This window comes from Catharus ustulatus, chromosome 5, assembly GCF_009819885.2.
Source record: "Catharus ustulatus isolate bCatUst1 chromosome 5, bCatUst1.pri.v2, whole genome shotgun sequence".
Taxonomy (NCBI): Eukaryota; Metazoa; Chordata; class Aves; order Passeriformes; family Turdidae; genus Catharus; species Catharus ustulatus.
The window spans coordinates 4,178,052-4,191,619 of NC_046225.1; the positions used below are offsets into that span (position 1 = coordinate 4,178,052).

At 46.4% G+C, this 13,568-nt stretch overlaps 2 protein-coding genes across 2 annotated transcripts; one reads left to right on the forward strand and one right to left on the reverse strand.

Moving 5' to 3' along the window:
* Positions 1-1,143: 1,143 nt before the first annotated feature.
* On the forward strand, positions 1,144-5,801 carry EXOSC9 (exosome component 9). Its single transcript, XM_033061402.1, has 12 exons — positions 1,144-1,240; positions 1,440-1,534; positions 2,097-2,216; positions 2,303-2,405; positions 2,799-2,936; positions 3,040-3,122; positions 3,272-3,404; positions 3,831-3,919; positions 4,097-4,243; positions 4,521-4,711; positions 4,998-5,076; positions 5,549-5,801. Exons 1-12 carry the CDS (start codon positions 1,175-1,177, stop codon positions 5,628-5,630), a joined length of 1,326 nt encoding a protein of 441 aa, XP_032917293.1. The 5' UTR covers positions 1,144-1,174; the 3' UTR covers positions 5,631-5,801.
* A 2,896-nt stretch (positions 5,802-8,697) lies between these two features.
* CCNA2 (cyclin A2) lies at positions 8,698-13,290 on the reverse strand. The gene is made up of 8 exons (XM_033060682.1): positions 13,150-13,290; positions 12,782-13,016; positions 11,921-12,036; positions 11,364-11,587; positions 10,662-10,866; positions 9,802-9,915; positions 9,396-9,529; positions 8,698-8,993 (listed from the first exon to the last, which is right to left on the reverse strand). Exons 1-8 carry the CDS (start codon positions 13,288-13,290, stop codon positions 8,942-8,944), a joined length of 1,221 nt encoding a protein of 406 aa, XP_032916573.1. The 3' UTR covers positions 8,698-8,941.
* Positions 13,291-13,568: the final 278 nt, after the last annotated feature.

Below are 13,568 nucleotides of genomic sequence, written 5' to 3' on the forward strand. Positions count from 1 at the left end.
TGGACGACTCCCACAAACAATAAAAACCTTTCCAAATTTGCTGTTAGTAAACTTGAAGAGTGTGAGAATTTAACCCTAGGCCTTCACTAATGAATATTGTCACCAAGTTCACACAACAAAAGAGTAAAATCAGACAGAATTTCCACGTGAAGATTGCCAGTAAAACTGCAAGGGCTATTGCCAGTAAAACTCCTAGGGCTATTTGCTTATTTTTATCCTTGGAGGAATGTCTTTCTATAATCTCATCAATATTGTCTTACAAATATTAGTGACGGTATTAATTGATCCTAAACTGAAAATATAAAACCAGCATGGGAAAATCAGGCAGCGCTTGTCCTCACTAGCACAAACTTTTAAGTTTCAGAAACACGACGAACATTTTAGTTTGTGCTAGAACTGTAGTGTGTTAACAAGGCTTGAAAATGCCAGTGACTGGGGTTTAATATTGACGGGAAGATAATAGCTTTTTGTGTTTTAGGTCAAACTTTGTAAAGGCCTTTTTACTGACGGGCAGCATTTCGGAGCAGCAGGGAGGGATGTTTTCCTGGCACAATGGATGTTTCGGGTGCATTTTTGCCTGCAGCACCGACCGCCGTGTTCGCGACTCTCTCTGAGGGCTGCGGGGCATCCGCACCTTGGGGCTGGCCACCACAATAGCGCTAACCACTCGAAATGCCCGGCATGCATGATTTGAGGGCTTTTTTTTTTCAAATTCCAGATAGCTTTCCCGACACTCCGTCTGCCTTTGTCCCTTTTGCTCACCTCACGGCTGAGGTGCACACTGGTGCGGCCTCTCCGTTTTGGGCACCACAGGATGGAAAAGGCACTGAGCTTTGGAGGTACTGAGGGGCCGGCAGGGGAAGCCGTGTGAGGCCGGCTGAGGGCACTCGGTCTGTCCGGCTGGAGGAGAATGAGGGGAGACCTCAGCATCCTCATCAGGGGCAGCCGAAGGGACAGGAGTCGAGCAAACAGCACGAAGCTGAGGCAGGGCAGGTTTAGCTTGGATAGCAGGAAAAAGCTTTCAGAGCGTGTTTGGGTACTGTCAGGGCAGCGCCCTCCCTCAGGGGACGCGCTCGAGCTCGAGGGCCGGGCACGCGCGGCGCGCGGCGATGACGCGCGCGCTCCCCCCCCCCCACTTCATCCCCCGCGCGCGCCGCCCCCTCACGGCGCGGCCATGAAGGCGACGCCGCTCTCCAACTGCGAGCGCCGCTTCCTCCTGCGCGCCGTCCAGGAGAAAAAGGTGCGGCGCCAGCATCCATCCCCTCTCCCTGCCCCTTTTCTCCACATCCCTCTCCCCATCCCCTTCCCCGCCGCCGGGGCAGCGCGGCTGTCCGCGGGATCCGCCCCCTCTGCGGGCATGGCGCACTAACCCTGTGCATGTGCGTGTCCGTGTCCATGTCCCTGTCCCTGTCCGTGTCCGTGTGTTCCCGTTCCCGCAGCGCCTGGACGGGAGGCAATGCTACGACTACCGGAACATCCGCGTCTCCTTCGGCGCCGACCGCGGCTGCTGCATCGTGGAGCTGGGCAGGACCAGGTGGGCCCGGCTTAGAGAGAGCTCAGGAGCCTGCAGAGATCTCTGTGAACGCCTTTTAACCTTTCCAGCCTAAAAGTCCTAGTGGTTTAAGGGTAGGAGCAAAGAGGAGAAGATGGAAAGGAAGGCACGGGTTTCCGTGGTGATTATAGTTGCAAGTAATTTATAAAATGCGAAATTGTTTTCATCCCTTTATTCGCTGATCTCGCATTTTGTATTCTTCCCCAAACCAAACGATCCTTTCCTGCCCGTGTAAAAGCGAAATTCATGCACTCACATAAATATTTCATTACAGTTTCTCATGTATTCGAGTCAATTTTCAGTCTTAAAAGGCTGGAGCAAGTTCTAGCTCTTAGTCTTAAAAGGCAGGAGTATGTTTTAGTGCTTACATTTCATTCTTTCATTTGTTGATCAAAGTTTAAATATGTATGACAGGCATTGAACAAGACACTGTCAGGAGTGAGAATTACCAACTAAAACCCTAACCAGATGCTTTTTCCCTCAAGTATGTGTTTTGTTTCTAGACCTTACATTCTGTGACTCGGTGCTTTGCTTGCCTTGGCAGGGTTCTTGCACAGGTCTCGTGTGAGCTCGTGCCCCCCAAGCCCAGCCGGCCCACGGAAGGCGTGCTCTTCTTCAACCTGGAGCTCTCACCCATGGCTGCACCTGGGCTGGAGCCTGGCAGGTAGTGAATGTCTTAAAATGACTAAACTAGGATGGCATGGAAGCTGCTGTAATCGTAATGAGTTTGGGGTAATTTTGTTCCAACAGACAATCCGAGTTACTGGTGTCGCTGAACAGACTGCTGGAGCGGTGCCTCAGAGATTCCAAATGCATTGACACTGAATCTCTCTGCGTTGTTGCTGGTGAAAAGGTAGGAAAACCTCCTCATTCCTGATAAAATATACATGTAGCCCAATTTTAAGTTGGTCTCTGTCTTGTGTTGGATAGTAGTACTGATTTTAGGTTAAAGATCCACTCATCTGATTTGAGAGGTATTTTTAACTTGGATGTCTGTGTAGGCTTTCTGAAGTAGCTGGGACCCTACAGAATGATGTTTAAATTGTGCTGATGATTGTTTAAATTGTGCTGACAATTGTCATAATTAAATCTGGCACAGCAGGTATCTTAAAATATACCAATATCTCTCATCTTCTTAAAGACTTAAGGAATATATGCTGCTTCTTTTTCTGGTTTAAAAAAAAATGAACTAGTTCTGAAAAAAAATTAACTTCTGTAGAATCAAGGAGTTTTGTGTTTTTCTCAGGTCTGGCAGATTCGGCTGGACATGCACCTGTTGAACCATGATGGCAACATCACTGATGCTGCCAGCATAGCAGGGATTGTAGCTCTGTGTCATTTTCGCAGGCCAGATGTGTCTGTGCAAGGAGAGGAAGTAACTGTGGTAAGTTCGGGGGGTTTTTAAAAAATTTCCTTAAATTTCTTTGTCGTTTTAAAATCAAAGGAGTTTCATAAATAACTGTATTCTGGGCCAATTCCTTTCAAAGTACACTCCTGAGGAACGTGATCCTGTCCCCTTGAGTATCCACCACATGCCCATTTGTGTCAGTTTTGCCTTCTTCCATCAAGGGTAAGATTTTGAGGTCTTATGTACCCATATAAGGGGTATCAATCTTGTATATTAATATGCAAACCAACTCCTTTGTTTAATTGTCTTTAAGGGTAGTTAAGATCCTTTGGATTTCTACTGTTGCCTCATATTTCAAACCTTGATTCTAGGACCTATTTATTGGTGGATCCAACTGAACGTGAGGAGCGGGTGATGGATGGGCTCCTTGTTATTGCCATGAATAAACACCATGAAATTTGTACCATCCAGTCCAGTGGAGTGGTCATGCTGCTGCAGGATCAGGTAAACTTTTGCCTTGAGCAGTCCTTCTGGAGTGTACAGACTGGTTCCTGTGCTGCAGTCCTGATGTGGAAATATCCGTGGAAGTTGAGAAGTCAATGAAGTTGTCTGATTTTATTGGAAAATATTAGTAGAAGAGCATAGTACTGTGTACCATGCTGCAGAAGGGATGTAGAAAATGCATATACATCTTTTTATTTTCCCTGTGATTTGCTGAAAAAGCCTGCAAATTATTTCCAGTTGCACTCTGGAGGCTGTTAACTTTTTGCATAAGTCTCCGTGGATCCAGTCCCTCATGCTAAGGTGCCATATTTTAGGTGTTTGTAATTCCTGTGATTTAAATGTTTATGATTCTTGTGATGCTCTGCACTTTCAGTTCAAAACTTCCTGCTTGCCTGGTTGTAAGCTGCTTTTTTGTATGTGTAACAGATTCTGAGATGCAGTAAAATAACAGCTGTTAAGGTTGCAGAAATAACAGAACTGATTCAGAAAGCCTTGGAAAACGACCAGAAAGCCAGGTGAGTGTTTTGGGAAGAGATTGAAATGGGGGTTTTTAAGAAATGGAGCTCGTGGTTTCAGCAGCAAATTATCTTCACTTGTATTTGCTTTAAATAGTAAGCATTTGTATATTTGAACTTGGAAAGAGGAGCACTTTTTGGGTTATCCTGAAATAATGTCTGTCACTGAATGCCCAGGAAAGAAGGTGGGAAGTTCGGCTTCGCAGAATCCATCCCCAACCAAAGGATCACTGCCTTCAAGATGGAGAGTGCTGCTGTGGACACCAATGATGTGGAAGAACAGGCTGGAGAAATCATTGCTAAAGCTGACCCTCCTTCAGAAGTGTATCTTTTCCAGAGTATAGCTCTAGGGAAAACCAGGCTAAACACACATCGTAAGGTTCCATAGAACCTTGAGAGGAAACATCATCATCACAATCCTGGTTTTGGCTCAGTCTGCTTTTAATTCCTTGCCTAAAGTGCAAAGCTGAGGTCAGAGCTGTGACTGGAGAAGTGGCATTCTGAGCTCCCCTTTAGGGCTTGCTTATAAACCACCTGAGTTTGCTCTCAGAATATCAAGAGTTTTACCAGCAAACACCAAGGTTTTTCTTAACTTCTGCAGTTTTGCCAATCCAGTATTGCACACTCCTGGGACAGCCCAAATTGGGGAAGGAATAGAGAGCTCCTGGGGAGACCTTGAAGAATCTGAGAAGGAAGAAGCAGCAGAAGAGGAAGGTGAAAGTGAGGCAGCTCCTTTTGAATGTGAGAAAGTGGAAACTGAGGATACAAGTACAGTGAGGAAAACTAAGAGTGGTAAGTACTTGTTTTGCTTAATATCACATAATATTATATTATCAGCAGTTCAGAATTAAAATGGGAAAGGTCCTTAGAAAGAAAGAACCACTGTAGCCACTTTACACATTTGGTAATCCTACTTGACGTGGCCAGTTCTTCTCAAAACTTGATTGCTGTAGTGTAGGGAGGGCTTCAAATGACTCAGTAGCCCCTTTGAATGTTTCTTGAAAAATACTGTGGTTATTATTTACAGGGTTTGTTTGTACAAGACTGATCAGCAGTTTGGGGTCTGTGTGTTTTGTAGATGAACCCATTGTACTGTCCGACAGCGAGGAGGAAGAAGTTGTCATTCTGGAACCACAGGAGCTGCCAAGGAAAACGAGGTAACCAGCACATGGAATGAGGAGGGGAGAGGAACTTGTAAGGAGTACTTCCAGGAAGGAGAGGATTTTGGCTAAGGCAGCTTTCAGTTGATCAGAGATAATACAAATAGAGCTGAGTGCAAGGAAGTTTATGTCTAGGCTAAATCTCTGGCCTTCTGTCCTGAGAAGCCAGAGCCTGGCTGGCCTGCAGCTGTTTGAGATGATTTGGCTATTTGACTCATTTTAGTCCTTCCAGAGGGCATGAGAGCATAAAAGTGGATCTCAATCAGTGGCTCCTTAGAGCTGCTGTTGAGTTTTAGCTCCAAGAAGTGAGATATGCTGCTGTACCCATGGAAACTCTCATTAATGTACTTTCAAAATACTAACTTGGCCCCAGGCAGGGTCTGTAGTTGCCAAGTTATGGATAATCATGCCTGTTATTTCAAAAAACTATTCAATATCTTTCTCTGATACAACTGTTGTTTGCTGACAGAACACAGGCCAGCTCCAAACAAGAAAATCCAAGTAAGAAAGCATTTAACAAAAGGAGAAGAAAGAAGAGAACTTCTCGTTAAAGCTGTCATCCCTCCTGCAGGAATGCTGTATAATATGGATTTTGGTGTGTTATTACTGAGCTTATTTTTGTAGATAATGTCATTTTCTCCCACCATCTGGTTCTGCTTTTACATATATGTTAAAACTACTATACACAGATTTAAATAAAAAAATGGTGCCTATAACTGAAATCCTGTGTTTGGCATCCAGCTGCAGCAAAAACCCACCTAGGTCAGCTTTCTTCACAGGAGAAAAAAATCAATGTGCTAGGATTAAAAAACCTTCTTGCCCCTGTTACTCCACATTCTACCTTGTACTCAAACTGCTTTACGTGAAAAATCATCAGAAATTCATGGATTTAACAAACTAGCACACAAACTCAGCAGTGGAGTTTTTAAAAAAGTTTAATTAAATATTACATGCAACAGACAGGAATGCTTGAACTATAGGCAAAGAGTTACGCTCTGAATTTAGGATCAGGCAAAACAAGGAGACAAGGAGGATTCCAAAATAGCTGATCTGGGTGCTTTGTTTGCAAACAAGTGACACTGGAAACACACACATATTTACAGAGCTATACAGGTGACCTCAGTGTTACACAAGCTGTGAACAGGAGAGAAGTTACTGTTGCAGATGTTACGTTCCCCAAATCAGGTTAAGAACTTAATGTAAAAAAAACCCCAAACCATATATATATAAAATTGCTCCCAGCCAGGCAAAGCTTGAATCAAGTTGTGCTCTTTCAGGAAGGGACCAAAACACAAAGTTTTCTCCAGGAGCTAAACCAGTGCATTTGCTTAGTGTCAGTTCTTCCAACCCTAAGTCGCTGTCCTGAGTACAAAAATGGGTGAAGATGCAGTTCCTTTTAGTTCTGCAGTACCACAAGAGTGTAAACTTCTTCAGAAAAAAGAACAGTATTTTTTGCACTGCTGTTTCTCTCTTCAGGTATAACATCCCTATATTCCTTAGAGCCTTTAGCTGGAAAGGAGTCGACCTGGATAGGCTTAACAGTAGTACAGTACAGGCTGGGATATTTTGTTCAACTCTTGGAAGCAAAAGCTGGAATTGTCCCATATTAACTTCAGAAAATGAGAAGATGGAAAAAGATAGCACTGAACAGCAGAAGCAAGAGCTGCCCTGAGAAAGGAGGAGGAACATTGTCCTGCTGGGCAGAAATGCCAGCCCCTGACTGGAGATTTTTTTTGTTAGGCTGCAGAGGAAGTAATGTTGATAATGGTGAAGATAAAGCTCAGGGAGCATGGAGGAATTTTTCTCTGTGCCATGAGAACAGCAAGGGAACACATTCCATTGAAACTCAAGCACAGCTCTTTGATTAAACACTAAATTAATACTAAAACCCACTGAAGTCTTTTCACTTAAGTAATGCTACTGCTCTTGTTCTGGAGAAAATAATTAATGAGCTTCCTTGAAATGACCCTTCCAATGTTCATATTTCTCCATGGTCTTGGAATACACCCCAGAAATGAAGGGGAAGGCAGAACATGGTTTCCCTGGAAGAGCACTGTGGCCTGTTACCTTCAAGTAATTGCTCCCAGTCAGCCTTCCAAGGTCACAAACAGGGAAAAACACATTCCTGCCTATATCAACTCCCTCTCCTGCAAGGTTAAAGTGTTTCCAACCCAAGCACCAGACATGATAGACTGCACAGGCTGTCCACAAGCCCTTTCAGCATTTCAGTAGCAGCCCACTGAAATTAAAGAAAGGCTGTTGGCCAATGAAATGTGGTTCTTCATTAACCATTAGCATGCACAAAAGTCCAAGTGCATCCTAAGAAGCTCAGACTGGCCAAAAAGGCCACTCCTGCTGCATATTTCTACAGATTTTTGAACACTGCTCGACTCCATTGGTTTTGTAACTGAGGTGGTTCAGGGAATGCTCAGGCAGGAGCACAAGGGTAGGGGCAGAGCACTACCTTGGTAATTGCTGAGGTGAGACACAGAGTTCTTCCTCATTAATACCTGCTGCTCAGTCTGACAGAGATATGATGTAAAAAAAATTATTTCAAATAGCCCACACCCTACCAGCTGTTGGACATCTGTGAGGAGGAGTTTATGCTGCTGGGTGCCCAGATAACCAGAGAAACAGCGCTGACTCCACGTCAAATCAGCACAAGTTTCACAGGGCAGCCCTTGCCAAAAGGCTTTAGGAATGAATGTGCCAGTCTAAGATGACAGTTCTACCCCTCAGTGATTTTAAGCTATTGGCAAGACCACTAACATCAGATACAAAAAGTGTTTATTAGCCAACCTGGAAATGGTTGTTCAGCCCATTTCCGTGCACTCGCTGCTTCACATGCAAACAACAGCGGGGATAGGGCAGCATCACTCCATTTACACAGGCTGAAGGTAAACATCTACTTGATCTAATGCTCATTGAATGCCAGTTTGCTCATGTAACAGTTCCAGAACTGAGGAAAAATATGGCACAGTTTTGCTGTGTGCCACAGAGGAGCTCCTCCCAGCTCATGCCAGAAGATATTCCCAGCTCTTGAGGGCACAGAGCAGCAGTTCACTCACTGCTGTTTAATCCCTCCACCACCCCTGAAGAGGTACAAGGCAAGCAGACTGAGGACTGATTTTCTCAGTAGGCATCAATGGACTTTTGGGACAGCCAACACATCAGTGGGAACTCCATGGGTTTAAGATCAGTATCAGTTTTACACTTCAACTAGAAAATACTGACAGCAAGACCATTTTCTGTGTAGCAGAAGCACGAGGTATGAACTGGTGCAGGAGTTTTAACTGTGCAGTCCCTGCAGCAGAGCATTCAGCCTTTCCCCTGATGAAGATCTGGCACTACATTATACAGCAACTGGGGCACATCCTAGAGCCTCATGAGTTGGTTCCAGCAAGGAATTCCCCTCGTGGCCATAGAGTTTCTTCCAGTTTTGTAGCCATTAAGGCACATTTTGGATCTATGCTAAGTCTCAGTTTAAACTAGACAGTATAAAAATGCTACTGGTACTCTGTGGAGACCAAGTCTTTCTTACCCAGGAGAAAAAGCCCTACTATAATAATGCACTGCTAAAATTAACATTTAGTCTATAATTAGATAAGCAGTCTCAGATTTCACGTGGCCTGCATGGTTAATTCTGTGCCTGAAGAGAACATTCTGATAAAAACACAACTAAAACTCTTAACAAGATTGCATGTACAAAAGATTTACATTAAAACCACATGAAACTATAAACTTCATAATTGAAGTCAAAGCCTGCGTTGATACTGAGTGATCATATCTAGAATCTTGAACCATGTTTAAAACTGTACATTTCCTGGTAATATACATCTCAAAAAGATCAGTCTCTTGATTGTTACAATAAGTTTAGTGTGTCTGGTGGGTCAATGAGCGATACTCCATGGTACCTAGAGAGGGAACAAAAGAGGCAGGATGTCATCTTGCTCAAGTGCTCCTTGCCACAAAGAGCAGCATAACTGCAGCAAAGCACATTTCCCACCAGGCAGGAAACATTCTGGGGCTTGTTGGCTGCCATGCCCCATGCAGATTTTTAGGAGCATTAGGTATCACCAACTGCAGGAATGTCAAGAAAATTCCTCCAGTTTCTACCTGACAGTCCAGCAACAGAACAGCAAGTATTACTTGACAAACCACCATGCAAAAACCCCAGAGAGTCGTGTCACCATCTCACTGAAGAGGTGAATTTGGTTAGTTGAGTCTGCCTGAAGACTCAAAAGATACATCCCACACCCTGCCAGGCAGCTAAATGTTAGAGCAACTCAGATGTTAACACCTCCACAGATACTCACTTGGTACTCTTGTACTTTTCCCTTATGGACTGTTGTGTGTGCTGGGCTGCTTTGAGGTAGGTGTTGTGTAGGTCTATGAGGCAAGGCTTGATGTCTTCAAGGGTGTAACCAGTTACTTTGCACAGGGATTCAGGCTGAGGGGGGAAAAAAGAAAGGGAGAGGAACATTTGAATGTTGCTGTTCATTTATGCTGATCACCAGTGGTGGAGATTTTAGTTTCCTGTTGAACCATATTTACCTTACCCCCCATCCCATTTTTCAAATGCCACAGGGAGCAATCCCTAATTAACAGCCAGGAGCACAGAGGGGGTGCAATTCCAGCAGCCCAGGGCCAGCACTCAGAGCTGTGCACAAATACACTGAACACACACAGGCCCATGAAGGTTCATGCTGAAGTGCTACGTACCCAGGTTTGTCCAGTGAGTGTGTAGTCTGCCAGATGAAATGCTGCAGCAGCAATAACTGATGGCAAGTATTTCAGGTAAGGATCAGCATCAATTAGACTCAGCTCTCCCAGGTACTGCAAGTAAACAAAAAAAGGAATTATCTGCTTCCAAAAATTAGCAGCTGCTTTAGAACCCTAACTTGAGCTTCCACTCCTTCCATCAGTTGGAAGGACATCTTTTATTACTTTCCACTTACTTTCTCTTTAAGCATTTCCTGCTAGCTACTGCCAAGCAGCATTCCAAACACATGCTTTCCCAGGACATTTTATATTTAGGGACATATAAGAACTAGAGGGAAGAGTGTAGTCAGGTCTGACATTTGCAAAGTGAGACAAAGGTTTGTGTTTAGGACCTCTGGTACCATACTGTACAGCTAGGATTTACTATAACTTCAGCTGAAATGTTATCTGTGCTCTGCTCTAGAAAATAACCTCTGGATTTAGAGCTTGCTGCTGGCTGAGGAGAAAACCAAACCAAAAGTCCTTTCTTGCCACAGTGTGTGTGGGGGTAGGTGTGGCAGCTGTAGATAAGACAGAGGGAAACATCTGTCTAGCAGAGCAGCAAGCCTCAATTTAAAGTTCATTAATCTCTGCCTGCTCTGAGTAAGGGTGCATGCCTGAGCCAGGCCAAGTGCCAGCCTCTGATAAGAATGGAGTATCCCAAACAGAAAGTGGCAATAGCAGTGTTAGTTCCCAGCAGTGGGGGCACCACTCCTGGATGAACACAATTCATAAGGTGCACATATGTTATACATATATATGTGCAATTAGTATCTGCTATAAAACTAACTACATGGGTTGAGCTAGTAATTCTTGCTTACCATTGACAGGCTCTCCACTTTAGCATCTGTCTGCTGGTGCAGGAAGTACTGGGTGAGGAACTGGTTGATTGTTGGAGCTGCCAAGTCGAACGACAAAACCTTGAGAATTAAGTGCTCCATCCTTAGGACCTGCTTCTTGGTGTAGGTGTCATCTGTGATGTAGACAAACTCTGCTACTTCAGGAGGGTAGATCTCTTCAAACTTCCTGCCAGGAGAAACATGTATGAGTAAATAACTGAGTACCAGGAAACCACCAACATTTAATGAAATGCTTATTTAAATTCTGACTTGGGAAGAGGGTGGGCGCTGGTGCCAAACAAGTTTGCTGCAGTTGGTTCAGTAGCTCTTGAATCAGCACAAAATTAGAGAGCTACAACAGCATGATAATTTAGGACTTGGAGTCACTGAAACTCCAGAATAACCCACTGAATTAGTAATTTGGGCTAGCACAACTTGCTTTTCACATGCCTTATGAATATTCCCTCACACACAGTTTAGATGCCAGCTGCTACAGCTGGAAATAACAGACCCTCACTTGAAGGCAAACTTCAAAGGTAACTGCCAAGCTTTTAAGTGGATAATTTGTGATTTTTATCCTGTGTAAAGCCCTCCCACGTCAGTCCTGCTCTAGACAACAGAATCAGCCACAAAATTTTCATCTGTATGAAACCAGGAGGTGGAACTTGAAGCAATTTCACTTACGATGCGAGCAGCATAGCTGCAGTACCCACAAGCTGAAGTTTTCCTCTCAAAACAGACATGGAAGAAAGAAACCTATCAATGTAATTTACAGCTAAGTGCAGGGTTTCATTCTGTAATTTGTATTCTTCTCCAACTTCCACCAGCCAGTCCACAAGAATAGCCCGCATGTTGTTTGTGATATCAGGCTGCTTCTTCATGTAACCTACTTTGGGCTTGCATTTCACCTGTAGGTTGAGATGACAGATAAAGTTGAGGCTGGACCACGTGTTGGTAGGGAAGCAACTGTTTAAACTCCATTTATCACAGTTTAACAAATCAGAAGTAAACACTGGTGAGCTCAGGATCAGCGAGTTCTATTTCTGTAATCCCGCTTTCCAGTTTCTGTGCATGGCACAATCAGCTTTATCATAATAAACCAGCCCCATGCTCTTATTTCTCCCTTTCTAGCAAGCTCTAATTTAGTCTTTGCCTTGGCAACTTGTGTTCAGAGACCCTTCTCCACCCCAAACTCTTCCCCCATGGGCCACATGCAAGTAAGAGATGGGACAGCAGCTCACCTCCATTTCCCTCAGGTACGTATGGATTTCATCGATATAGTCTGGCACGTTATTAACGTTTGGTGCTTTCTCTTCTGGTTCTGAGGTTATTGAAATATCCATAATACTTGGAGAATCTAAGCAGAGGATAACAGCCATGTTAAAATGGGCACCATCCCATCATTCCCTCACAGCACAGGGAACCTTGTGCTGGCTCACTCAGCCAGACTGGGAGTTGAGGAGGTTCTGTGGAAGTCAAATGTTAGGGCAACAGGGAAATGTCCCCTTCCTGCTAAGAATGAAGAGATGGAAAACTCTCTTTGCAATTATGTAGTGCTCAGTGCACCCTGTGTTACCTTGTTACATCGATGTGGATCCTGTAAGCTTAGATTGTGGTTTAAAACAGGGCAGGGGGTGCCAGAACCTTTTGTGGCCTGCAGAAGTGGATCACAGGAAAACCAGCCCTCAAATATTCAGACATGTGCTACAGCAGATAGATCTGGTAGCTCCCTTTTTTCACATACCGGGAAGAGCTCAAAACACTTGCACCACTACCTGGGAGAGAAACCTTTTACATCTTGGGATCTACCTGGGTAAAGTCCCATTTTAACTCTGTAAAGGTATCAAAGGGCGAGGCTTTATAGGTTGATCTTGTCTGTAATCTGACTTTTCTCACGAGGCACTGATGGTTAAAGCTATACAGTGCAAACCAGAGGATAAGAACACAGAGGGGGCTCAGCTGCATTGAACAGCTGCTGCATCCTGGTGGCAGCCTCAAAGCAACCAAAAGTCCCGAAGCACATCCCTGCAGTTGTCTCGGGAGCATTCCCGAGGGATCGGGAGCAGGTGGGACGGGGCCCGCCCGCCCGGGGTGTCACGTACCGAAGCTCAGCTCCATGGCGTTGCCCAGCGGGGCCAGGGGCCGCCGCTCGCCCAGCGCACACACGGCCGCACGCAGCCCCAGCGCCGCCTCCTCCTTGTGCCCCGCCGGGACGCCCCGCTGCCGCCGCGGCTCCCGCTCGCCATCGGGCTCGTCCACATGGATGGAGAAGGGCTGGTTCTGATGCTGCTGCAGCCCCGCCGCCGCTCCGTGGCCCTCGCAGCCGCCCCGCGCCGCCTGTGGGGAGAGCGGCCGTGAGCGCCCGGGCCCTGACAGCTCCCGCCGCGCCGGAGCGGTGCTGCCCCTTCCGCATCTCCCGCATCCCGCGCATCTCCCGCGTCCCCCCGTGCCCCTCCCGCTCCCCCCTCACCTGCAGCGCGATCCCGGCGCGCTGCTGCGCTCCCCGCAGCAGCCCCAGCGCCACGCGGGTGCCGGCGGCGGGCGGCACGGCCGCGGCTTTGCCGCCCGCCGGCGGGGGCACGTTCTCCTGGTTCTCCTGCTCCGCCAGCATGGCCGCAGCAGGAGCGGGGGGCACGGCCGAGGCGGCGACGGCGGGGCCGGAGCGGCGGGGCCGGGGACGGGCGCGCCTGGAGCCGCCCGCGCCGTTCAAGTAGCCCGCGACTCTTGAACCGCCCAATGGGCGCGCGCGGCGTCACGGCCGCGCCGGATGGGGCGGACAGAGGGACGGACAGACAGACACGGGCGGACACTGAGGGCGGGGAGCGCCTGCCGGGGACACCCGAAGGAAGAAGGGAGGGAGGGAGAGAGGAACCCCGGGCATTCCCGCCA

Bases quoted from the DNA above. Each gene is read 5' to 3' on its own strand.
- EXOSC9 (XM_033061402.1), top strand. From the start codon at position 1,175: ATGAAGGCGACGCCGCTCTCCAACTGCGAGCGCCGCTTCCTCCTGCGC. The intron at 3,920-4,096 runs GTGAGTGTTTTG...CTGAATGCCCAG, and splicing joins GAAAACGACCAGAAAGCCAG to GAAAGAAGGTGGGAAGTTCG. The intron at 4,712-4,997 runs GTAAGTACTTGT...TGTGTTTTGTAG, and splicing joins AGTGAGGAAAACTAAGAGTG to ATGAACCCATTGTACTGTCC.
- CCNA2 (XM_033060682.1), bottom strand. From the start codon at position 13,290: ATGCTGGCGGAGCAGGAGAACCAGGAGAACGTGCCCCCGCCGGCGGGC. The intron at 10,867-11,363 runs GTAAGTGAAATT...TTCTCCTGGCAG, and splicing joins GCAGCTATGCTGCTCGCATC to GAAGTTTGAAGAGATCTACC. The intron at 9,530-9,801 runs GTACGTAGCACT...TTCCCCCCTCAG, and splicing joins CACTCACTGGACAAACCTGG to CCTGAATCCCTGTGCAAAGT.